The following is a 25,968-nucleotide window of genomic DNA, read 5'->3' on the forward strand; positions in this document are numbered from 1 at the left end:
AACAAGACTGGATCAAACACCCGTCTGGGGAACCCTCCAGGGAACCCTTATGAGGGACCCTCCACGGTCTACAGCACAGCACAGAACACCTGTCTGGGGAGACTTTCAGGGCCAGCACAGACGTCTACACCCAGCACCCATACAAAGGAAACATCCAGGGCATCTAACCCACCAGCCCCTCCCAGGCTCCCATGGCCTGTAACCTCTGGGCGGTGGTCATGATGGCGTCCACGACCTCAATTATCCTGTGCAAGGCAGAGTCAGTGCCGATGGTCATATCGGTCCCGCAGAAGTCATTGTCGATGGAGCCCACCATGCCCACGACGTTGAGGTACGCGTGCTTCTGCACCTGCTCCTTGTCGATCTCACCTGCGCGGAAACGAGCACCGGCCATGACCGGGAACGGCCACAAGTGGACGTTCGGGAGCCCCCGTGGAGCAGGAGGAGGAGAGCGGTGGGTGAAGGGCAGCCCAGCGCACCCTCCCCTCCGCCCCCCAGTTCTCCTCTGCAAAGTGGGGACACACAGGAAACCTATCTCCGATGGCCGTCAAGGGCGCTACCTGAAACTGTGCTGGGGTGGGCGGTGACCGGCCTGGGGGACCGGGAGACGGCACTATCACCACTGATGACGGCACTCTTCAGAGCTCTGGGGGTTCAGAGCTCTCTGAAGGAACAGAAGAGGAACAGAGGGAACAGAAAACCCACAAGGGCAACGCACAGAGACAGGGACGTACCATTTTGAGCCAACTCCTCCAGCAGCCCACTCCACTCTTTCCGGAAGATATTGGCCCCTGTGAGACTCCCGTCCCCGCCGATCACACACAGGTTGGTGATGCCCCGCTGAACCAAGTTCTGAGCAGCCCTCAGGCGACCTTCCCGTGTGCGGAAGGCTTTGCAACGAGCACTGCCGATAATGGTCCCTCCCTGGAAAACAAAGAAAATCACACGTATTTTTCTTCTTCCCATAGGAGAGGAAGCGGCAGAGCTCAGCACATGTGAATACCACTGTATACACAATATACACACAGGACTTGCAAATCTAGGCTCCCCTCGTTTAATCTTGTAATCTGGTCAAGCATGGGGACACTGGACAAAGGCACGGGCGTCATGCGCAGGGCAAGCCTGGGACGGTCTGGAGACAAGGACGGCCACCAGGTAGACACGCAGAGGGGAAGAGTCTGCAGGACCACCCAGCCATCCGGGAGGCCTACGGCGGAGTGGCACAGCGCGGGGTGCCGGCCCCCTCCCCCACCGAGCCTCAGATGGACCCGGCACAGGCCAGCAGCCGCAGTCCGAGAAGGCATGTCTGGGAGCCCCCATAACAAGTCTCCCGTTCCGTCAGAGCTCACCGTGTGAAAAGGCAAGACAGGAACCCGCCAGCCAGAGGGGCTGATTTTTGCACATCTCCCTGCCCCTCCCTCGTTAAAGGCTAAATCTTCAGAGAACGCAAGTTGGATCAGACAAACTTCCCAGAGCGAGAAGTCGTGATTTTTCACATTCGGTTTTTCAGAAACAAAAGATTCTTAGTTGTCTTTAGAAAAAAGCAGGGCTCCTTCCCACGCACCACACGTGCGCTTCTGAAACCCCCATCTGCAGGCCGCCCTCCAAGGGCACACTCACTCCGCAAGGCTGAGCGGCCCTCCCGGGAAGGGAGCCTGTGTTAAGGACTGGAGTGTGGTGGGCACGGCGCTGTGGCCCGGCACAGCACAGGGGAGCCCGGGCGGAAGGCGCAGGACACACGTCCACGACCAGCTGGTTCCCCGGACTCTGATTCCACCGAGAGCGATCGGGGTGTCATGTGCTTTCCAGTGACCGGAACCGAAATCGGCAGCCGGTCCACACCGAGGGGATCACAGGTGTGGGGCCCCCAGAGCGAGGCTACAACTGAGGAAGGTAAAGAAGGTGCCCTTCCCTGACCCCACACACCCAGGGGCACCTGCACCCCGTCTCCCCAGGGCAACCACATTCCACCCGCCCTCGTCTCCCCACCGGGGCCACCGAGATGTAAGGGGCCGAGAAGGTCGCGTGCGCTCGGGGCGCCGTGATTCACACGCGCGGGGTGACGTGATCAGCGCACTAAGGTGCGTGGAGGCATGTGGCTGCTCCCGTCATTAGCCTTTTTTGTCTTAGCACTTTCAACACCGACTGTTCTAGCAACTTGCAACATTACAATTATTAGGCAGCACAGATAACACTGTTAACACGAGGATTTATGGGAAATGATCCCCGTACTCAAGGTCCTTACCTCGTTCCTCACCTCAGCCACCTGTGAGTGTGTGTGTTAAGAATGAAGACTTACTCTCCAGGCGGCTTTTGAGGGGGCAGCGCAGTGTCCTGAACCACCGTCGCCGGCCCGGAGGTTGCATCGAAACTCACTCGCCATCAGCAGGGAAGCTTGTGCCCTGTGACCCGCAGTCCCCGGTTCCCCTGCCCCAGCCCCCTGGCAAACACCATTTTTCTGTTTCCAGGAATTCAGCTTTTTCAGATCCCACGTGTGAGTGAGACCACAGGTGTCTGTCTGTGTCCGCCTTGTCTGGCCCTGGAGGTCCACCCTCGCTGCCCCAACCTGCAGGATTTCCTTCTTCTCCTCTGGCTGCACATGTCCCCTTTATATCTCTAAGCCGCGTTTACTGGACCCATTCTTCCATCACTCTGGCACCTTCAGTGGGACAGAACTGATTATGGTTTCTAGTTAAAAAATACCCCACGGGAGGTCCAGATTAACACAGAGCTTTTCAACTCATCCATTCTTCTCACCTAATCTGCCTCTCCCAGGACTGGGAGGCCTCCCTTGGCTACAGGGCTTGGGGAATTTACAGGCAAGAAACATCCTGGCAGGTTTCTTTCAAATTCAAAGTAAGCAATTGTTTTGCCTGAAGCCTCCTTGGCTCGTTCCTGGGCACACCAGAGCAATTAGCCCGGACTGGTTCAGGCCAGAACAGGGAGGCTGCTTCCCACTACATCCTGCCATCCTGGAGGGACCATTCCCAGCCTTTGCTACAGGGACACAAAGTGACGCTCAAAAATCCAACAGGCAGGGGGGTGTGTGGATGGGGTTGGTGCCCTGATCACAGCACCAACAAACCCAAGAAGCCCCAGTATTAATCTGGTCTTAAGAAAACAAAACCTGAAATCCACTACAAGGACTACAGGGAACACTAGCGGCCACAACGTAACTTTTTACTGCAAGAATAATCCTGTTTGCACAATGTAAAGCTTTCTAAAAATGTTAATTACATGACAATTTAAGGCTGGTTTTGTTTTGTGTTGTTACTACGTAAGTAGGTGAGAATAACGCCAGCCAGGACATTAATCCGTGTTAAGCATTGCCGGAGCTTATGCGCAGGAGATTTCCGAATAAAGGAGGGACTTGATTTACTTTAGAGAAACAGAGTTTTGGAAGTCAGCACGTACCACTTGCAGAATGCTGGAGACGCTCTCCCAGTTGGCTTCCACGATGTTTCTGCCGCCATCCACCATGCCTTGGTAACCCTGCGGGAAGGGAACAGAGATCCTTGTTAAGACTAGGCTAAACTCTAGTGAGACCTCAGATGGATGTGTGAATTCTGTACAATGCACAGGACGAGGACCCTGAGCCCCGAAGAGCCAAGGGTTTGGGAGCAGCCCGAGGCGAGTGCTGGCTCCAAGCCTGCCGTGAATGGGCACTTCTTGCTGGGCTCACCAGGAGCACTATGGGGACGAAGACAGTTTATCACTGAACAGCACCGGAGAGCCTGAAAGGGGAGAGGCTTACCCCCAAACCGTGTGTCATCTGGCAAACTCCCATGCAAACAGCGGGGTCCATCCCACAGCGTACAAGGGAGCATTCCTGTCGGGGCCTCAGTTTGCCCGTGTGACCCGTGCTACCCTGGATAGACACACCGTGTTTCTGAAAAGCAGCGCGGGGCCTCAGTTTGCCCGTGTGACCCGTGCTACCCTGGATAGACACACCGTGTTTCTGAAAAGCAGCGCAGACATCCATGGGCCCTACCCTGCGGTCAGCAGCAGCTGACCACCCCGAGGGCCGGTGAGTACGTGGGATGGGAGCGCTCACTTTCGGCCAGAAGCCCAAGGACCATGACCTTCCAACTCCATCTCGCTTTCCCCACAAGACCGCACCAGATCACGGCATCCGGAAACACCCATGTGTGTCCTTACCTCCGGGACTCTCTCCAGGACACTTAACCTTACAAAAGAACAGACACTGACCATTTACAAAGTTTATCATCATAGATCCTTATGGGGGATTCAGAGCTCCTAAACCAGTGAAGGTCAAGAGGAATGGAAAGAGTAAGGATTGGTTAAAATGGAATGGTCCACTGAGTAGAGAACCATGTGTGCAAGTTAACCAACAGGACGGGGGCGGGGCCTTTACAGGCCATCAGGACGCACCTGTGCTTACAACGAATACTTTCCCCCCCAAATGCGGAAAGTATTATTTACCATCTTCTGTAAGACACTGGGTTAGCATGTTACATCTTAGTAACATGTAACACATATTAACCTATTGTCTACAATACATATCATGTATGACTAGACTATATTTATATCATGAAACATGGTATTACAGATTTCTACATTATATGGAGAGAATACATTTACATATACTGTCAGATTATACAGAAGGAACCTGCTCTCAACTTCGCTGTGTTCTCTTTCATTCCATGGCACCCTCCTCTCTCCTGTTTGTCGCACACAGAACACTAGGCTACCAACACACAGCTGGGTCTGTATGTGTATATATTTAATATGTTACATAGATATACATTGTATATAACATGTACTTATGTTTATATGTTTCTAATATACTGATACAAATATGTATTTTATATATCATACAGAGAACAAATTGTATATAACAGAATACATTAGAGTTGTGTAGTATTTGATACTACATAGTATACGTATACATAAGTACACGTAAACCTGCGCGTGTCACAGTCACACAGTTGTCACGTGCGACAAACATGAAGGGACAGGTGGCCTGGAATGAGGTAGAGAAGCCGAGAGCAGGTGCACGTTGGAGCTGGCAGGCTCCCTCTGCCCCCGAATGCAGGATGTTACCCTGGGGCCCTGGCTCCCCTCGGTCCCCAGGACAGGCCCACTGTCGTCATGGGGCAGCGATGCACATCTTCTAAACACAGCTCCCTAAACCAAACAGGGCGTGTGTCGTGCCTTTTTAGCCCACTCCATATAAGGTAGCGAGCCACGGCACCTGTCACTGTGGAGGGTGAGCGTGATAAGCAGAAGAGGCTTTGATCCAGGCCTGGTCTCTGCAAAGGGAGCTGTTAAGAGGCGCTGTCTACACCGGGCGCTGTGTGTGAGCCCCCCCAGCAGAGGTTACAAAAGCCAGCCCTCCCTGCTTCTGAGGGACTCCCAGGGATCTTCAGCAGAATGTTAACAAGAGGGAGAGAGCCAGGTGATAGCTGGACGGCAGCAAGACAGAGGACACACGGAGGGAGGGCCCTGCCTCAGGGGTGCCTTCCCCTGAGCCCTGCAAACTCCCGGGCTCCCCGTCACTGGGCACGCAGGCCCAGCTCTGCATGCCTCAGATTCGGGCCCAGCACTCAACAGCCGGCGCAGACTGTGAGCTCACTCCCAGGAGGCTGGTGGGCGGGGACACTCCCAGCCCAGGAGCTGGCCTGCAGGCTGGCTGCAGCTTCCAGAGCCTCCGCCACCGCGGGGACACGGCCCCTATGTGGAGGCATGCTGCCCTACCACCCCAGCCTGCGTGGGGCTGAGGACGAGAGAAACCATTACTCATGAGGCCGGAAGGGCAGGTGCAGAGCGGGCGGTCTGGGGCAGGGCAGGGCGGAGAAGTACGCTACTCATCGGCTTTGGCAAAAACAGGATGGGGACACTCTCTCTGTGCCCACTCAACACCCACAGCCAGGGGGACGATTTCTGCACATGCACCGCGAGGTCAACAAAATGATCAGGGGACGGGGCCACCCCAGGCCCCACAGGGCTGACGAGGACACAGAGGCCGGGGGCCATCCCCAGCTCATCAGGGGCCATCTCCGCTGCACGTGGCTGTCAGCACCAGCCCATGGAGGATTCCGGCAGCTCATGCTCCGTGGACAAGCCCTGTGCCCGGCTTCTGCCCCACAGGTGCCAAGCCAGGAGCACAAAAGTCCCCTTTGCCTTTATGATCATTGCTCGGCATTTATACAGGGACTTCATGAAAACATTCACAGACCCCTTTGCCGCTGGGGAAGGAACGTGGAAAATCGTTCTGTAAATCATAACGTGTCCTGAAACATAGAACATTCTCGGAAAATCCTTGAGGTCCTGTGGCACAGGGACCCTGGGACAGGGAGGATAAAGGGATTTTGGAGATTGGGGCACCCACCCTGCTCCTGCCGCACGCCTGGGCGGGGCAGGAAGTGACTCGCCCTCCCCCCCGCAGACTCTGGGAGCTCCTGCACACCTCGAGAAGGCCTCCCAACAGCAATTTAAGCGGCCCTTCACTTACAGGGAAGTGGTTACTAAATTAAGACGACTGATTTTACACAAACGTACCGTAATTTATAAATTCAGATGCGTGTTTTCCTGTAGAAGTCTCTCTGGAGGCTTGAGTGCTTGCTGCCGACACAAATCTTCTCTTTAAAATCTTTTCTTTAAAATTCTCCCTGGAATCTGCCTTCAGAACCAGTTCCATGACTCACGCAGGAATCAAACCACAGCAAACCCTTCCAAGCCACACTCAGTTTTTAACCCAGAGTAACCCGGCCCGCCTTGCTGATCCCCGTTCACACAGTCAGCCCAGGAGACCGGCAAGGGCGCTGTCCTTTGGGTGTTGTCTGAGAAGGAGCCACAGGTTCCGAAATCAGCTCAACTTCTTGTTTGAAACATTTCTGAGCAATGGGGACGTCCGCATAGGCCCCCCCATTTCCTCCTCTGGAGACGGCGCTGCGTTTTGGAGAACCTGTTTGATCCGCTCAGAGGAGAGCGTGCGCTCGCCCACGGCAGGTGGCTTTCTCTTGGAGGACACCTCCCACTACATAGGGTTTCTGGATCCAAGACCCAGTCACAGTCCCGTGCTCTCTGGCCAACTAGGCTTCTCCCCTTGAACACGATGCTGGATGAGTGCACCGGCTTTCTCAAGCTGAAAATGGCTTTTCCACATCTGATTTCCTGGATTACTCGGTCAACAACTCACTGTTTGGGCAGCAAACACTCCGTTCCCAGCGGAGACAATCTACAAAAATCACGTCCTTCTAAAGTATTGTCTAGATACTGCAGTGACCAACACCACAGACTTCTCCCCAGGCTTCACTTCCTCGAGTAAATACGAATTTTTGTCTTTCTGGCTTATTCCTCAATAAATTAAAGCATTTTGCTTGCAAGCCCGTGGAGAGGTCAGCTCTGAACCGCTCACATGTCAGAGCTGGGAAATGCCATTGTGCAAGACAAGCTGGGCCCGAGAGAGGCGGCACAGGTCCTCTGGGTGGGCAGTGGTTTTCCAAGTTCAGGAATCACAACTCTTTTCTGCACCAGGAAGCTCACCGCAGACGCCCAGATCACGCAGTCCTACTCGCACCCACCCCCAGCCGTGGCTCAGCCCCCACCAGGACTCTCTGGGGCACGGATGCCCTGGCCTCGTGACCCCTGCTCAAGGAGCCCATGACTTCAAGGATGATGCCTGAAGGCTTGCCGCTGCATGGGTCCCTGGTGAGAGGTGGCCGAACTCCGACCTTCTAAAATAGTCAGAACACACGAGGCCACTGCACTTTGTGCTTGTGGAAACCTGACCATGGAGACCAGTGGGACTGATTTAGCCGTCCGGTATTACCGGATTGCTTTACACCACAGCTGCTAATCCCCGGTTCCAGGTACGTTATAAAGCCGAGGCCGCCGCAGGACACAGCAGGTGCGAATCCTCCAGAAGGGAGAGCCCACCACCTCTCAGCCAGCCCCTCACCCAGCCGCACGGTGATAACGCGGGGGTGCACAGTCAGCAAAGGAGAGCACCCTTTTGTGATTAAAACACTGGGAGGGTAACTAGGACGAGCCTGGGTAGAGCCACGGGGACGGCAGCAGGACCAGGCAGAGCTGGCTCTCAGAGATGATGCTCAGGGCGAGCTCGGCTGCGTTCCACTGTCCAGCTGGGCACTGGCCCCAGGGCCTTGGTGACGCATCCCGCTCACATGCTGCCTGCTACCAATGGGCCACGCCCCCTGCAGCTCGGTGGTCTCCACCTCCCGGTCACCTGCAGACCAATCCCTTTCCCCGCACGGTCAGACATCCGATCACTATTTCCAGACGGATGTTCTGTGGTGAAGCAGCTCTAACTTTAAGGAAGTGAAGATGCAGAAATAGTTTTGTGGGAAACCTCCGGCAGACGGGACAGCGTGGTTCTGGCCACCGTGCCTGGCCTTCCGGCACGTGTGGGAAGGGGTTGGCAGAGGCGGGATGGGTCAGAGCAGCCCTCGCAAACCAGTCCCCCAAAGGCCAGCCCCGCATCCCGGCCTCTCCTCCCATCACGGGGCACCACCGCCCAGCGGCTCCGACAGCGGCCACCCCACAGGACACGCAGGGAAGCCCAGAGCCCGACCCCGACGGGAGGTCAGGCCAGGAGGGGAACCACCGCGTCTGCGAGAAGACCTGCCCGGCGTCTGCTGGGAAAGGTGGGGTTTGGGTTGTCTTTGTGGTTCTGCCACAAGCATGCCACTTCCGACTTTCAAAACTGTGGAAGCAGCAACTCAACAGATCCGAGAGGTCACGTGCCCCACAGCCAGCAGAGGGTTTCAGTTCGGAAGAGGAAAAGGACATTAATCTATTAGCAGACACATGGAAGCTGGTTTATCTGATTATGAAGTCAGCCCTGATGCCCAGGGCCCCAGCCCGCTGAGCTCTGGGGGAGGCCGGGGTCCAGAGAGAAAGCCTCTCGGGGACTTTGGGCCGGGCCTGACTCTCCCCCGGCAGCAGGAAGCCGGCGCGGCCACAACAGAGCTCTGACCGGCTCTGAGGCTCTCCCAGCACGGAAACTCCGGACCGGCACGCACGGAGAAGCTCATTTCTAAGACCATCGGCTGCTGAACGTGATGGGCGTCAGTCCAGCCTTTCTTTGAGGCTCAGAAGATGGGGAGACAGGCCCTGTGGACATTTTCCCGTCAGCATGAGCAGGCCCAACGGGGAAGTGATGTTTTAAAGAGGAAAGACTTTTTAAGTGGGTCCTATTTAAAGAGCTGTAATTTTTCTCAATCTGCAGAAAAGGCTTCAGCTAAGAGGATTTTGAGCCTGCAGATTGCATGAAACAGGACAAGCCTAGCTCTGCAACCAAGATCACAGCAACAGAGAACGATCTCCTCCCCTGCTCCACCAAAAGCCAGGGCAGTCTGCTGAGCTCGGTCTTGAAAACCATGGGATGGCCTGGCCATCAGCATCCCCCAGCAGCTAAAAACACCTGTAGGTCTCTAAGGAAAAGCCCTAGCCTAAGTGGAAAAAAAAAAAAAAAGCAATGGGCTCCGTAGTGGCAAGAACGGGTTAATCCGCTGCCCGCCCCAGCCTCCCCAGATGTCGCCCTGGGGCCCGGCAGGCACCACACGTAGACTGGGCCCAGGCTGCCAGCCTTCCCCAGCGGCAGCCAGACAGCACAAAGCCGGTGCCAGGCCCTTGGCAGGAAGAGCAGTGTTCTCCCATCAGTACCCTTCCCACAAACTGTCTGCGAAGGAAAAAACCCAAAGGCCTTTGTTTACATAGCACAAACCTGTTTCACGGTTTAGGTGAGCCGGCAACCTTGAAGCTCTAGGCAAGCTTAAGAAACTGGACCACAAGTGAGCACACGTACGGGACCGAGTGCTGACGAGGTTCAACACACTGAAGCCGACATCTTCTCAGTTTGCGCCCAAACAGGTCCGGGACGGGCGCCCTTGGCAGGGATGGGTTAGCTGCGCCCCCCCCAACCTTTGGGGACAAGTGCCGATGTCCGGAGACGTTTCTGTCAGGGGGTGGCCCTGGCCGGTGGACCCCGGCACCGTCTTAGGGACGGTCACACTAGGAGGGCGTGGATGCGGTGGGAAACACTGGCAGATTTTAGAGGCGGGGACTCCAGAGACAGGGCCACGGAGATCGGTCATGAAGAGCTGATGTTACTGCAAACGGGGGTTCATCCAAACTGTCTCCCAGGGCAAAGCCCGAGGGTCCAAGGGGGGCTGAGCACCACCCCCCATGCAGCTGTAAAGAACAGGCCTGGTTCCCTACAATTTCTCTTTTTTGGGGGGGGTGCGGCAGGGAGGGGTGTCAGGAGAAGCACGGTTTGCTCTCCAGACCGATGACTTCAGCCACACTGCGTCCAGCTCCAGGCCACTCCCGTCTGCTCCCCTCTCCGGACTCGCGGGCGACGGTCCCGGGTGCCAAGCCACAGACCCTGCCGACTGCTCTGCTCCCCACACGCTCTCTATCCTCCATCCAAGGCCCCAACTGCCAGGAAACCAGTTACTACGAACATACCCTCGCCCTGACACTCTGAACCGTACGCCCGGATTCTGTCTGCCTCTTCCTGATGGGAGAAGCTGCACAAATCCCCTCACTTCCCTGAAAGAAACGGGATCCGTTCAGACTCGGAACTCCTCGCTGCCCACCCCAGCGGGCGGGAGCCCTGCCCATCCCTCCCTCCAGAGCGGGGGTGAAGGACACGGCCCCTGCCGTGAGCAGGAGGGGGGTGCTGGGGGGCTCAGCAGGTGAAGCCTCTGCCCTCGGCTCAGGTCATGATCTCGGGGTCCTGGGATTGAGTCCTGCATTGGGCTCCCTATTCTAAAGGAGTCTGCTTCTCCCTCTGCCTCTGGTGCTCCCCCTGCTTTTGCCCTATCTCTCTCTCTCTCTCTGTCAAATAAATAAATATAATCTTAAAAAAAAAAAAGTGGTCAGGAGCAAAGCAGGCCACGTTGCCCACCTCTCCCAGCAGACAACGGGATGGACGCCTCTGGTTCCCTAGGTCAAGGTTCCTCCGAAGGAAATCCAAGATGCTCTTCTCCTAAGGCAGCCCCAGTGTTGCTACATGTGGGCGTACCGCTGTGCCCAGCCCAGCCCCTCACCGGGGAGTGTGGGCGGTCTGGCAGGAGAGCTCCCACTAAATACCCCATCTAAACCCCGCGGACACAGAGCCAGCAGAACGACTGGGAGGTCCTAAGTCTGAAGGATGAACCTCCACCGTTCCCAGGTCGGCTTCCACACCCAGAGCGTCAGCACACGCACGGGCCTGGCCCCTGCTCCCCACGACACTCACCCAGAGGATACGACCTGCCTTGGCTTAACGTGGGCCTTCCTGGCCTTGGCACCACGGGCTCTGGGACCAGAATACGAACTCCTTGTTGTGGGAGCTGTGCCGGGCGTCACGGGGTTCCCGCCGGCACCCTGGTCTCCTCTTCGCGAGATGCCGGGAGCACGGCTCTCACCTGACCGTGGGACAGTCAGAACCCCAGCCCTGCCGCGGGCTCGACCCCAGAGCGAGACTGAACAGCAGCCTGGGAGAGCTGCGGCGGGGCCCACCGTGTTAACCTCACCCAAACCCGATAAATACAAACCCCAAACTCACAGAACCACAGCTCAGAAAAGCACACCAAAGCCCAGGGGGAAAAAAAAAAACCAAACCAAACCAAACCCCACCAAAAAACCCTCTTTTCGGCAGATAACACACACCCCCTCCTACGGCCCAGCAGGCACAGGCTTGTGAACAGCCACTTTCTACAAGGAGAAAAGGACGGGGACAGCCGGCACTGGAACCCAAGCCAGCTCCCGGGCTGGGGACTGGGGGGTCGGGTCGGGGCTGCACACAGGACAGGCGGTCAGCGTCACCGCTTCAGAGGCCGGCCGGGACGTGCAGGGAGGGGGCGCTGGAACCGGGTCAGAAACCACTGCGGCCAAATGCACCGAGACCTGTCACGAGGGACGTCTGGGGAGCAGATAATCCCAGACTCTGCACAGCTGGAAAGCACAGTTCAGCCGCCTGAGAATGGCACGGGTCCCCCACGGGGACGGCGACAGACACCGAAGTGGTCGTGCGCGACACTGCAGAAAACGGGCACCACGGGGGCACAAAGCCCAAACACAAGGCGTATCTGCCAAGGTTTTAATGGTGTCCAGACCCCCGTCCAGACTTGCACACATCACGCTGGGAAGAATCGGAATACGACATCCTGCCGGTGGTTTCGCAGGAATCGAGTTATTTAAAAAACATGCGCTCTTCTGTGCTTTCCGCTTTCTCGGAGCTCATACGTTTAAAAAGTAAACATACATCGTCTTTTTCCGGACAGTTCCTGGAATAACTAGCCGGGTCCAAACTTCACAGGGGCCTTCCTTCCCAACCTCGCCCACTTGTCCGCGCTCAGGACCCCAGGAGGGAACGGGCCGGGCCTCCTGTCCCGTGTCAGGAACTCGGTTTCCAAGTGAACACGTGAACGGCTGTTAGGGAGGTGGCCGGGGTTCTACAGAAATGATGAGAAGCTCAAAGTGGCCGCTCTCTCCTGCTTACCTCAACGCTTCCTCAATCCACCCCCCACCCCGCCCACATTAAATAACTATTACTTCTTTAGGGAAGGAGGGCTACCAGGAGGCCACTGAGTGCCCCAGGGGCTCTCCCCTCCCCGGGCCCTCCCTGCCAGATCTCGTAGACCCGCTCCTCAACCAGCGAGCACCACCCCCTCCCCGCGCCCCCACAGGACCCCCAGCCCCCCGGGGGCCCTGGCCTGGCCCCGGCCTGGGCGTGCCCGTCCAGGTCAGCAGCACCCAGGCAGGCGCAAGGCTCAGGTCCCAGAATCAGAGACAACGGTTGGGAGGCGCAACACTGACCTCATAGATAAAGTACACTTTGGCCCCCACGTAAATTCCCATGCGCACCACGGCTCGGACAGCGGCGTTCATACCTGCGGAAGGAATCAGGGACAGGAGTCAGTGACCAGGCGGGGGCGAGTCTGGCTGGGCCACCCGACCCGCTGGGACCAGGCGTGAACCGCGAAACAGCAGCAGGTTCCTCACGCGGCCCGCGGCCCTCGGGGGTCAATGTCAGCCCAGAACGAGTCACCGTGAAAGAGCGGGGGCACCTCAGAGTCGCGGCAGGCAAGCAGGACGCCCCCTCGCGGGGGGCTGTGGGCAGCACCGCCCGTTCCCCAGACACCGGAGGGGCTGGGGGGTTACGTGCAGTCAGCCCAACTCAAACCTATATGGAAAAGGGACAATCCCGGTGATCGGAGAAGATGAAAGAGAAATACCTGATTTCAGGAGCAGCCCCCAGGGTAAAACAATTTTTTAGTCAACGGCCTTAAATTCAAAGTAAGTCCTGCTGTTTTATTAAAAGAAAAACTAAACCAATATACTATAAATAATACCTACTCAAGATAAATCTAGGACATTTTCCACACTTTCCCAGGGGCTGTTACTTATTAAAAGTGGCTTTTTTTTTTTTTTTTTTAAGATTTACTTATTTGAGAGAGAGCATGACGGGGTGAAGGGCAGAGAGAGAAGCAGGCTCCCCGCTCAGCTCCATCCCAGGGCTCCATCCCAGGACCCTGAGATCGTGACCTGAGCCGCTGGCAGAGGCTGCACCCAGTGAGCCCCCCGGGCGCCCCTAAAAGCACCTGTGCGCCGTGCCGTGGCCTCCTGTGTCTGCTGCTCCCTGGGAGCCCAATTTCTGACCAGCTCATCCGGGCCGTGCAACCACCGTCAAGACCCAGGTGAACAGGTCTGGATTTCACCCCCGCAGAACCCTGGGTCCTCACCGTGGCTAAGAGTTGGGCCTGGCAGGACAGGGGCGGGGCCGGGGACTCAGGGAGGACACAGTCTCGGGCCTCCAGCGCTCCGCGCCCGGACGCCCAGCCAGACTCCCCGCACACACACACCCGACAGCCCCAGGCAGCCTTCTCCGTGAGTTTACGGTTCAGAAACCAACGTCAGGTCCGAAGCCGCTGGCGAGCAGGACCCATGAAGTAAAGCCACTGCCACTCACAGCCGACGAAGGCACTGTGGCTCCCGGGGCGTAACAGACACGGAGACTCCATCCCTGGCACGGGACGGTAAGCCTGCTCAGGGGACGTCGCACTGACCTTCCTGATGCAAGAATAAGGCCGTGGGCTTAAGATCGAGACAGACGTGGACGTGTGTGTACCCCGAGTCTCACGACTTCCTATCCAAACCAGGCTTAGGACATGAAGAACTTGAACAAACTAGGGATCAACAGGTCTTCATCCCTCCAGACCCACTAACTCCACAGATCAAGAAGCAATCAACTTCTGTTCCTCCCCCCGCACCCCCTCCTCCTCTTCCTCCTCCTGCCGCAGGCACGGTTCCCCGTTGCTCACGCCCCCGACGCACGCCCTCCACAACCCCTGCCCCTAAACCTGACACTTGTCCCGACGTTTGCCCCAAATCCTGCCGCGTCCCTGTAACGTGATCCACACCGTGGCCAGAGGACTTGAAACAGGTTTTTCTCTTTGGTTAGCAATTATACAAGCAATGTATAAATACATTTGTCCTGTTTTAAAAAAAATAAAAATAAAAATAAAGCAGATTTTGGAAAAGGCACAACTGCGGAGACAGTGCAAAGGTCAGGGCTGCCGGGGCTTGGGGGGACAGAGGAGGCAGGGACGCCACGCGAGTGGTGCGGGTCATCCCACATCTGTGCAAACCCACAGGACACACACCACCAGCAGCGACTCTGGTGGAAACCACTGGCTTTGGCGGAGGAGGGGGAGTCAGGGCAAATTCAGGGGCGGTAACACAGGGCCGCAAGTGGGGACGTAGGCAGCAGCAGACTCTGCACCTTTAACTCAATCTTGCTATGAAACAAAACTGCTCCAAAAAATAAAGTCTTTAAAAAAAAATCAGGGGCATCTGGCTGGCTCAGCCAAAGGAGCACGTGACCCTAGATCTCCAGGTTGTTGAGTTTAAGCCCCACGCTGGGTGTAGAGATTACTTAGAAATATTTTTTTTAAAGATGTTATTTATTTTAGACAAAGAGTGACGGAGGGAAGGGGCAGCAGGACAGAGAAAATCCCCAGCAGACTCCCCGCCCTACCCCAGGTAGATCTCAGGGTCCCGAGATGGTTCCCTGAGCCCAATCCACGAGTCAGATGCTTGACTGACTGAGCCAACCAGGCGCCCCAGAGATAAAATCTTAGAAAGTAAAAGCTGCGCTGTCCTTTCCCCTTGCCCACCCCCCGGAGCCCCCATGGAAACGCGGGGACACGCCGCTGCCTCACCCTGACACCAGCCGGTGTGACATTTCCGTGTTCCCCAGAGGTTTACCGGATCGGCCTCCACAAGCAGGAATATGCCCACCTTCTTGCTCTGGATTCTACCCAGGGGGCTGCACGCATCACCCCATCCGCAGGGAGAGATTCTCCCCTGGGGGACTCCTCCTACCTGCCAGCCCCACACCCCCTGAACCTCATAGCGCGCTACACGGCACAGCCCAGCGCTCCCCCAGGACCACCACCACGTGCCCTCTGTCCCAGCTGCTGGACACCGTCCCTCAACCTCACCCTGCAGAGAGACCTCCCAGCGAGCCCTCGCCACTCCTTATACCTGAAGAGCTCCCTGCACCCCTGCAAGCGTTGGGGCGGGGCGGGGGGGGGCACTGCCGCAGGTGTGGCGCAGGAGCTCATCTGCGCGCCCAAGTGCGGGTCTCTCCGTGGCGCTGCCCCCTGCGCACGCAGCCTCGACCGCAGACCTGAGCCGGATGAGCCCTTCCACAGACAACAGGATTCTAGGCCTGGTGCTGCGGCCCCTGTCCCGGGGAAACGAATCCCCCAACACTGCCACCACACCAAGACGATCGCCAGGTGACAAGCATGATTAACACGGGACTTCAGGCCCTCGCCCTCCCGAGTGGCCCCTCTCTAGGGAGACGCAGCTCCAGGGGGTATCTCGTAAATGCACGATAAATGGGGGGTTCTAGACAATGTAACCAACGGCAGGAAGAAACTGTGGCAAGTACACCTGATCCGGAGGGGACGCCGGGGAGACGGGTCACGGGAGGTCCGAACACCAGCCCCCACGCCTGACTCCCACCCTCGCCTCTTGGGGGGAACCTGCACTCACCTGAGAAGGGGCCGGTCACCTGCCGCACTGGGTGTCCCCTGGGCCCTGGCAGAGCCCCCCAGGGGGTTGGGGGGCTTCCGGAGGGCAGGGACAGAGGAGCCTGAGCTGGACATCTTCCTTGAGAACCCCGGGGAGGGTGGGCGGCAGCCGGGCCTCCGGAGAACCACCTCCTGGGCTCAGGAGGCTTTCATTTAAAGTGGTGAGTGCAGCTAGCCAGCTCCTCCCACAGCTGGGGATAGTCCTGGGGAGCCTGTGGGGGGGGGGGCTGTTCCAGCTCATGGAGGCTCTGGGGAGCCTGTGGGGTCCAGAGTCCCCCTGGGGGGATGAGGAAGTCAGGCTCTGAGCAGACACAGCGAGAGCCAAGGGAACACAATTAATAAAGGGCACAGCTGGAGAGCAAACCTTCCTCTCCGCTGTGTTTCAACTAAAAGACAGCGACTTCCCTCCGGTACAACGGCGCAGCTTCAGAATCTCAGAAGGGAACTCGGGGGTGAACATGCCTGCTGGGCCGGGGCCTGGGGCTCTGCCAGGGCTCCCTGCAGGGGGGTGTGGGGCTGGACCCTGCCCTTGGACACCTTCCCAGGAGGGAACCCTGGAGGACCAAAACCAAGCACAGCAGAGAACGCCCCATGTCCCCCCACGGCCTCGCACGCAGTCTGGACAATGGGCTTCGTTCCTCGTGCTTTTTGCTTTTGTTTCCGGAGCCAGATCTGGGAATTCAAACAACTCTCCCAATTACTGCCGTGGGAACATGAGATCCCGCAAGCAGGTCGGAATCCTCGTGCCGGGAGAGGAACCTCCTCCTCATTTGAAAATCTTTAGACTCTGGCCTGCTGGGAATGAAGAGGTTGGTTATGGAAACCAAAAAACGAACAAGTCTTGAAAAAATGAGGGAGCAGCTGAGTGGGAACCCTGTGATCAGTCCTTGAGATGGGGCAGACAGGACAGGTCGTGAAACCCTTGTCTTGATTTTACATGTCTGCTGCTTCCTCCTAAACTATCCTGCACGGAAGATCGGCCTTCACGATCCTTCCTTCCTGAATTAAAATACAAACCTTTAAAAAAAAAAAAAAAAAAAAGGAATGTTCAATCAGTCACTCTATTGTGTATCTGACACGAACATGACCCCGTGTATGAACTACACCGGAATGAAAATGAAAACTTAAAACATAGTAATAAAAAAAATTAATAATTTAAATTTTAAAAAGTTAGAAAGATCATTTCTTCCCTGAGGTCCCAGAGTGCAGTGGACCTGCTCTGATGACATTTAAAGTTGGAATCATTTCTAAGAAGCGGATCCTAATAAAATAATGGGGCTCATTCTTGTTGTTTCCTACGTGATCCAAACACCGAACTCTTCGGACCAGACTGTCCGGAGCTATTTCCCCTGCTCATCCCCCTGGCTAACGTCAGCACTTCATATTCCATTTTGAAAAGTAAAGTCAGGTTGTTTGGCTGTCTTACTGGCTTCCCCCTGAAATCACGTCGTGCTCAGCTTTGTAGCAAAGCCCTGGTGTCAGCCTGTGTCAGAAAACAAACCTGCACCACCGTATCTTGCCCTCGCTCCCCAAGCTCTCCATAAAAGCTTCCCGACTAGGGGTGCCTGGTGGGGCTCCGGTCATGATCTCAGGGTCCTGGGACGGAGCCCCACATCAGGCTCTCTGCTCGGTGGGAAGCCTGCTTCTCCCTCTCCCACTTGCCCTGTTTGTATTTCCTCCCTCGCTGTGTCTCTCTCTGTCAAATGAATAAATAAAAATCTTTAAAAGCTTCCCCAGGGAGTAATTCAGGGGCTGGAGGTCCCAAAGGAGCCTGGGTCCGGCGGCCGGCTCCCCTGCAGATGGGTCAGGAAGCTGGGAGCGTCTCTGCGTCCTGCCCCCACCCAAATCACCGAGCTCGGGGGGGAAAGGTCAGAAGAAAGCTGGACTTTCTTCTCCCACGTCTGCGAGGGGAGCTGCGTCCGTCGGATGCCCAGGGATGGGGGGCCCTTCTCTCGGCCAGGCCCTGGGGCTCCATCCAGGACGGAGCCGTCCGTGAGGAACACCCACGCCGTGCCCAGCGCAGGCCGGTGCCGAGGAGGAGGACCCGCAGCCGGGCAGGGCTGGGGGACCGGGTGTGGGACACTGTGAGACGCGGGGAGGGAGCTCGCGCAGGCCTCCTCCTGCAGCCCTAGGGCAGAGAACACAAGAAGCCAGCCAAGGGGACATCTGGAAAAGAAGGCCCTGCAGGGCCACGGCGGCACCCAGCATCCACTGCAGACCCGGGGACCGCGGCCAGTAGCCCTGGCCTGGCATCCGAGCTTCGACACAAACACTCAGGAGGGACCCTGTGGATACACGCTCGCCGTGGCTGCCTGGGATGGCCCCCCACGTGCCGGAACCCCACTGTGATGGCCCAGCTCGCTGGCCACCGCGAGAGGCCCTGCGTCACCGAGCGGACTGCAGGGCTCGTCGTGGGGAAAAAGAAGGTGGGATGTCTTAATGACGAGCCTTCTAGGCTGGACAAAATACATGTTAACAATTCATTGTTTTAACGTGGTGACCGGATAAAGTCACACACGTAACGGGCTTCGCGTGGGATCTAGTTCTGAACGTCCTCTCTAGTGGCTATGTGTCTGTCTTGCCACGGGAATGACAAGGGTCACTGAATATTCCCTCCCGGGCTCCTAATGGAGCTAAGCTCACACTGACGGCCTTTCGCTGGCCTCCCCCTGCTCACTAGAGTCCTCGGCATTTCCTCCTGCTGCACAGATGAGCTCCTATCTGAGGCCAAACCCTCCACTTACAAAATGCGCCCCACACCCCTGGACACCGAAGGAGCACCCTGGGGCAGGAGCGCCCAGCCCCACCCCTGCAGTCCTCCAGCTCCGGCCCAAGTCTGGAGTCCTCAAGACTCTAAACTTGGGCTTCCCACTCCAGCCTCCTGGCCGCGCCACAAAACTGCCACAAAACTACCGTTATCCGGAGCAGCCAGTACCTGCAGCGACTTTCCTGCTCACCCCCTCCCCCCCAAATCCAGAATCCTCACTGCCTGCCCCTCCCCACAGCCTCACCCATCTGGCCCTGACCTCCTCCTCCCAACCCTGCACAAGCTTCCCCCTAGCCAGGCTGCTTTGCCCTAGCTCAGCCCTCCGTTCCCGGTGGATTGAGAGTTGGGTGGAGGGTCCCCGACCACAGGTGCCCTGGGCCTTCCAAAAACAGAGACTCTTTCCTAGGTCCAGCTTGCTTCTAGACTCGGTATGAGCTCCCTGAGAGACGGGGGTCCTCTGTTCGCCTGACGCAGGACTGCCCATCGGCGGTCATCGTCCGTGGGTAGGACAAGGACATGCAAAGGGAACCGAACCACAGGAATGTTAACCCAGGGCTGAACCGGTCACCCTCCGCCGCTCTTCCGAACATTCTCTGGCCCAGAGAACCGTCCAGCAGCATCACTTACAGCCTTTTCACAAGGGGTCCTAAGTTAACCAACCTTCCCAGCCAAGTTCCTCATCAAGGTGGGAAAGCCATCCTGGGAAACTGCCACAGGCACCCAGGAGGCAAGCAAGGTGCTGAGCCGACCTGAGAGACAAGCCCCCACTAGACCCCACCTACAAAATCAGAACAGGCATCTCAGGAAGAGCCCTGGGCCTCCGCTGGCCAACCCGGAAGGAGGAAGCTCCTGACCCCCCAGGGGCAGGGGGGTGGGCGTGGTCCCCAGCGCCGGGGCCTGGTCCCAGCGGCGGGGCGTGGTCCCCAGCCGCCTGCTGCACTTTCTCTTCTGCACACCTCCTCCAGGCTCCTGCCCTCCCCTGAAGGCCTGCACCGGGGAGACAGGAAGAGGAAGGGGGAGGCCAAAGGGAGGAGGGGAGAGGAGAGGGGTTGACTCTGCCAGAGTCCCTCACTCTACAAAGGATGGAGGCCCCGCCCACTGCTGGCAGAGAACAGAACCGGGAACCAGGACCTACTAATCAGTGTCTTGACTCTCTCGAGGCGCTGCTCTGCCACACGCTTTGCTGCGTCTCGTCCCCACAGGCACAATTCCCACAATTCCCAGCACGCTAAGTATATGGTGGCGAAGATGCGTGGGATACAGGGGCAGTGGGAGGACATGGGGCTTCCTGGCAGGTGCGCTGCATCGAACAAAACTGAAGCACCGTGCCAAGCTTGCACAAGACCACCTGTTCTTACCCAAACACGCCTTCCTGACCTGGTTACCACCACACCAGCTGTACAGTTTGGGGCCCCGATGTTTCCCTTTCCCATGCTGCTGGCCCATCCCCATTTTTTTTTCCTTTGGTTTTTTTTTTTGTTTGTTTGTTTTTATTTTAAGATTTTATTTATTTACTTAACACAGAGAGAGAGAGAGAGAGATCACAAGTAGGCAGAGAGGCAGGCAGAGAGAGAAGGGGAAGCAGGCTCCCCGCTGAGCAGGGAGCCTGATGTGGGGCTCAACCCAAGACCCTGAGATCATGACCTGAGCCTAAGGCAGAGGCTTAACCCACTGAGCCACCCAGGCGCCCCCCACCCCGTCCCCGGGTTTCTAACGGTGACTGCTTCCGACAGCCCCTCAGATTGGTGGAGTGTGTCCCACAGGCCCCAATTCTCCCTGATGAAAGGTTCCAGCTCTGAATAGAAGCTATCTGCCGCCCCCCCCCAAGGCAGGACTGAACTTTTCTTAAAGACAATAGAGCGCCTATCTTCTAAGGGGCGCCGGGTTGGCTGTGCAGAATGTGTGCTTTACGGAACAGGGGGCAGGGGGCTGACCACCCATGGCACTCAAGGGATGAGCGCTGAAGCTCTAACACGCGACCCCCCCCAGACACAACCGTGCTTGCTAAATTATTAAATTGCACATGGGGAAAATGTCCTCCCACTACAGAACATATGTGTCCAGTAAGGGGCCCCCGAGCCCGGGGAGGCGAGAAGCCAGCAGCCCCCTGTTTTCCTCTGCACCGAGCTGGATTCTGCTGCCAGTGCAGCCCCGGGCGAGCACAGAAGGAGCCCGCACCAGCAGGGCCCCAGGGCAGCGTCCAAGCAACACAGGGTCAACAGCAGAGGTGCCCCAGGCCCGGGCTCTGGCCACCAGTGCCCCACACTTCCGATGATGGCCCTAAAGTCCCAAGCTTTGAGCCATTAGCCACTCCCAGATACTGCTCTGCAGATAGAAGGCTGCTTTTGATCAGTGAAGGTTCAAGTCCCTGAAATGACTTAATGAGAAAAGCAAGGAGCCAGGATGGCAGTCAGCCCGCATTTTATGAAAGGGAGTGGCCCCAGAGATTCAGGGGGAGCTACCCTTCATGCCGAGTCCCCGCTGGACACCAGAAAGGCACTGACGACGACCTCCCATGCTCTCCGAGGCCCCCTGGCCCGGCCCGGGCTGCCACCTGGAACTCAAGGAAGCCAGTCCCTCGTAAAGCCCGCCTGCTCCGTCGGGAATGGGGAACAAGTTACCGCACCTGAGCATGGCGCCCACCGCCAGCAAATGCTAGTGGCTCCTGCTATCCTTTTAAAGACCAACCGAGGCTCAGTTTATGTGAACTCTCTGGAGACTACATCTATGTTTGCTTTGCCTCAGGCAAAGAGGACTTTACAATTTATTGCTGTGATGCCCGCTGGGGGCACCCGACTTCTCCACCTTCCATCTGAGCCCACAGTCAGTGTCCACGCCCGTGAGTCATTTTTGGTGAATGACACAATCTCGCTGGAGGGTGGCTACTTAGTCATGGAAAGGCTGCCTGTCCAGCAAGATGGAAAATCCGTTTAAACTTGCAGAGATGCCTTATGACAGCAGAAGACACCCAAAGAATGAGAAAAATAATCAGCCCTAGAAATAGTCTTCCTTAGTGGGTGGGGCTGGGGCAGTTGAACAGAGATGCACAATTTTCTTCTTTTGTATTTTAACAGTAACTAAATTCGACTGGAAAACAAAGCGCTTCATCACTCTGGTGTCAAGGGTTGCATGGCTTCAGCTGATCTAAGGCTTCCCCTATAAAAAGGTGTTTTCTGCTCCACTATCAAAGCTGCTTGGAAATCACCCGGGGGCTCCTGAGGGGCTCATCGGTTTCGTGTCTGACTCTTGATTTTGGCTCAGGTCATGGTCTCAGGGTCCTCAGACTCTGCCCTCAGCAGGGAGCCCACCTGGGTTTCTCTCTTTCCCCCTCGGCTCCTCCTCTCTCTCTCTGTCTCTCTGATAAGTACACACGTATAAAAACAAAATCTTGAACACCTGGACTTCCATTTTACAAGGCCCCTGGAGAGCATGGCCTACTGGAAGGCCCCCGGACTGAAATCGGACAGAAGTTGGTTTAAATCCTGCCCAACGCCACACATGAGCTGTGTGACCCGAACCAGGTCCCTTATGTCTTTGTAGCCTCTTCCTCCCGCCTTCAAAACGAAGACGACGGGTCTGGGAGCAAGGTGACCAGGCCTGGAGAGAACAGTAAAGTTCCTGGTACACAGAACCGAGCCCAACAAGTAGTAGCTACGCTCCCTGCCCCCCCACCCCGCGGCGGGGAATCTGACCAAAATTTCACGCCTGATTGGAAACCCCGACATTAAGACTTGTAGATGCTGCTCCCCTGGGTCTCAGGTAGGAGCAAAATTCTCCCTAGAGCAGGGAGAGTACCCCCTGAGGGAACTCGGAGTCAGGCTAAAAATGGCAAAAGAAAAGAGCTGAGTGTCTCAGGCACATCTCTAGCAACGACCTTGCTGAGGGCGCCTGCGAATGCGCGGCCGCTGAGACCAGACCCCGGGCCCAGGTCGAGATGAGCTTCCTCAGCGGGACGCACACCCAGATGCTCCGTGGGTCTAAGACCGGACGAAAGCAGGGCATCACACTTTGCATGAAGTCCAAGAAAACCCCAAGTCAGAGGCCTTCCCTGTACCACAGTGAAATGCAGGGCACAGGGCTCTCCCTGGGCCACCCAGATGGGCACCTCCCGTGCCAAGCGGGCTTCCCATGGGATTGGATTCTCAGAGGATCATCTTCCACCGAGCAGAGGACAGGGGCATGGACGGCCTCTGCTGGAACCACTCCCAAGGGCTGAGCGGAGCTACGGGGCAGAAAAGGCTGATTCTGCAGGTCAGGTCATCATCTCGGGTGCCCACAAAACATCACCAGGTAGCTGAGCAAACTCTCCGAAACAGATTCCAACGAGTGGACTCTTACACAATTTTTTTTTTTCAACAGACACAGCAGCACTTTAATTGTCGAGTAACTGTGAAAGCCTTGAAACCCGGCGGTTCAGAGACTAGTTCCTCTTCCTTCGCCAACGCTGCACTACCAAGGCCCAGATTAAGATTCAGGCAAGATGCTTCCTAGCTGGTGCTGGGGCAGGTCTCCAGATGCATGTGCGTTTCGCGCCTTCCGCGCGCTGTGTGACAGGGAAGCCACTCTCGGCCGCACCACGACCCCACTAGGACTCCACGTGGCACACCTCTGGGTGTTCATTAGAGTCACGTGGGCGACATCCTCTGTTTCACTGCATTTTCCCAATCCGGGCCTTAGCTCTATCACAACATTCTCCTCCTCCGGAATGTTTACATCGGGGCTCACTACTAGAACACCGGCTCAGACAGAACAGCCTGGCTTCCCAGGCTCCCCTCGCGGAAGCAGACGAAGCAGACGCAAAGGGGGCCCTCGGTGTGGGGGCGGGGACTGGCGCCGCGGTCCCGCCCTCAACAGGACGAGGCGGGTCTCGCCGGGGACTCAGGCTCCTGGGAGGCTGCAGGCGTCTGAGCGCCATCCCTCACCTCCTGCACGCGCGGCGCCGGGTGCCAGATGCCAAGGGCCAAGGGCGCAGGGCGCGCAGGAGGCGACTGGCCGGGCATCACGTAGGCGCGCGGCGGGCGGGGCTGCGGATACAGCGCCCCAACCTGCCGCCCCCGCGTCAGCCCCGCCTGGCTCAAGGGCAAAGGCAAGGTCACGCGCGCGGGGGGCGGGGGGCGGTGGGCCAGGGCGCCGGGTGCAGCTCCTGAGCATCCCTCCACCCGGTGTGGCCGGGAAACCTGGAAAAATCAGGCACCGGGGATAGGAGGAAGAGGAAAAAAAACCAAACGCAGCTCGGGGAGGCGTCTCCAAGCCTGGGCGATCTTAGGCTCCAGGGACGCGTCCGCCTGCAAAGCGGAGATCCACTCTCTAGCGGGCCGCTCACCCCTTCCAGGAATTTACCAGGATCAGGAAACCCCACCGCCTGGGAATCCCTGTGGCCCCACGTGCCGCAGCGCCAGGAGCCCGGGCGTGGCCTTGTCACCCCCTCCTTCAAATTTAGATACTCTCTTTGGGTGTCCGCGGGCCCTGGGCTTGGGTCCCCTCCTCCTCCAAATCTGCCTCCACATGGTGGGGGGAGGAAGGCTGGACTCCGCGCCCGGGGTGCTGGTGACATCCCGGAGTCCCCGCTTCCTGGTCCTTCCCAGCCAGAGGAGGCGGCGAGGCGGGCCTAGTGACCCATTTCAGTTTTCGGTTTTGCCAGGAGAGCGGCGGAAACCTTTTAAAAAGCCTCCAGCGGAAACGAGGCCTCTGGGCATCCCGGGCGGGGTCCCCGCGAGCCCCCCACCGCGCCCCACCCATGCAACAGCGGGGACCCCGCCCGCGCCGCGCGGAGGACGCGAATCCGCGGGACTCGCGGCGGGGACCCAGCCGTTGCTTCCACCCGGTGCGGGCGGGGTGGGGGCCGGGGCATCCAGGTGGCCGCGCGACTCCCAAGCTTCCCAGGGGTGTCGGCCCCCGCTACGACTCGGACGAGAAATGACTTCCGAGGACCGTCCAGGAGACCCCAGCGCTAGTCTCCATTTAAAAACTAAACGTGGAGAGGGGGGTGGTAATTGGTCTTCCCGATAAAGGATCCTAAGGCCACATTCTTCCCTTCTCCTGACTCCCCCATCCCCACCGCAGCGACTCCTCCCAAGGCTGCACCGCCCACTCCTGCCCCGGAAGGTACCCTGCGGTTCCCGGGCGCCGGGTTTCTCCCCGACCCTGCTCGGACCCGCAGTACCCCTTCCTCCTCGCTTCTTCCTGGGGCTCCCATCGCGTGTCCCCGCTTGCCCCGGGACCCCATCGCCTCTTCCCGTTCCCTCCTCCGATCACTCATGCCCCAGCCCGGTCAGGCGGTCGCGCACCTTGGGCATCCCCGCCGCTGGTCAGCACTCCGATGGCCTTGCCGGCCCCGGAGAGGTGCTCCAGGCACTTTCGGAAGGAGACCTTGCGGTTGGTGACATCGTCGTCGTCCATGGCGAGCAGGCCGAGACTGTGCTGGGGCGGGTGCTCAGCAGGCAGTGCCCCCGCCCGCGCCGCCGCGACTCAGAACCGTCCGCCCCGCCCGCTCGGCGCGCGCCAATGGCCGGCCAAGGGCGGGCTCCGGGGGTGGGGGGAGGGCCGGCCGGCCAAGGGCGGGGCTGGAGCGCGCCGCGGGCCAGTCGGGGAACTCGGCCATGGGGGGGCTTCCAGGGTGGGGGACGCCGCAGGTGGGGGGAGCTACGAGGGGAACGGGAGGACCCAGCGCAGAAGGTGGGCGGGAGTAGCGCAGAGGGGGAGCGCCACAGGTTGGGGGGGGACGGACCGTCTCAGAGGGGCAGTGCTGCAGGTGGAGGGCGCCGCGCTGGTGGGAGGAGGATCAAGGTCCGCTCGGGAGCACCCGCTGGGGAAAGAAAGGCACGGCAGGTGGGCGGGGTCACAGTAATTGTGGGAGCTCTGCGGGTGGCGGGGAGCGCCGCAGGTGGCGGCTGTACCCCGCTGGGAGGAGCCTCGCAGGGGGCAGACGTCACCGGAGCTGGGTAGGGAGCATCTCAGGTGAAAGGGAAAAGCACCACAGATGGGTGGGAGCTTTGCAGGTACGAGAAAGCTCCGGGGTAGGGGCGCCCGGTGGAGAGAGCGCAGCAGGTGGCGGAACCCGCCCACCGCAGGTGGGCGGAGCATCCTGGGTGGGCGGGATCGCAGCGTGGAAGGGAGCTCCGTAGG

At 58.0% G+C, this 25,968-nt stretch overlaps 1 protein-coding gene across 2 annotated transcripts in view; it reads right to left on the reverse strand.

Moving 5' to 3' along the window:
* The window catches only part of LOC122892586 (phosphofructokinase, platelet), a 51,203-nt gene extending 25,913 nt beyond the window's left edge, over positions 1–25,290 (reverse strand). For both annotated transcript variants that reach the window (XM_044229267.1, XM_044229268.1), the window contains exons 1-5: positions 25,131–25,290; positions 12,793–12,866; positions 3,415–3,492; positions 735–924; positions 204–369 (exon numbers count right to left, since the gene is read on the reverse strand). In XM_044229267.1, the coding sequence (XP_044085202.1) occupies positions 204–369; positions 735–924; positions 3,415–3,492; positions 12,793–12,866; positions 25,131–25,242 (620 nt within the window). In that variant the 5' untranslated portion in view covers positions 25,243–25,290. The remainder of the gene's footprint in view (positions 1–203; positions 370–734; positions 925–3,414; positions 3,493–12,792; positions 12,867–25,130) is intronic.
* Between the last annotated feature and the right edge of the window lie 678 nt (positions 25,291–25,968).

The sequence above is a fragment of the Neovison vison genome, chromosome 12, assembly GCF_020171115.1.
Source record: "Neovison vison isolate M4711 chromosome 12, ASM_NN_V1, whole genome shotgun sequence".
Classification (NCBI taxonomy): Eukaryota; Metazoa; Chordata; class Mammalia; order Carnivora; family Mustelidae; genus Neogale; species Neogale vison.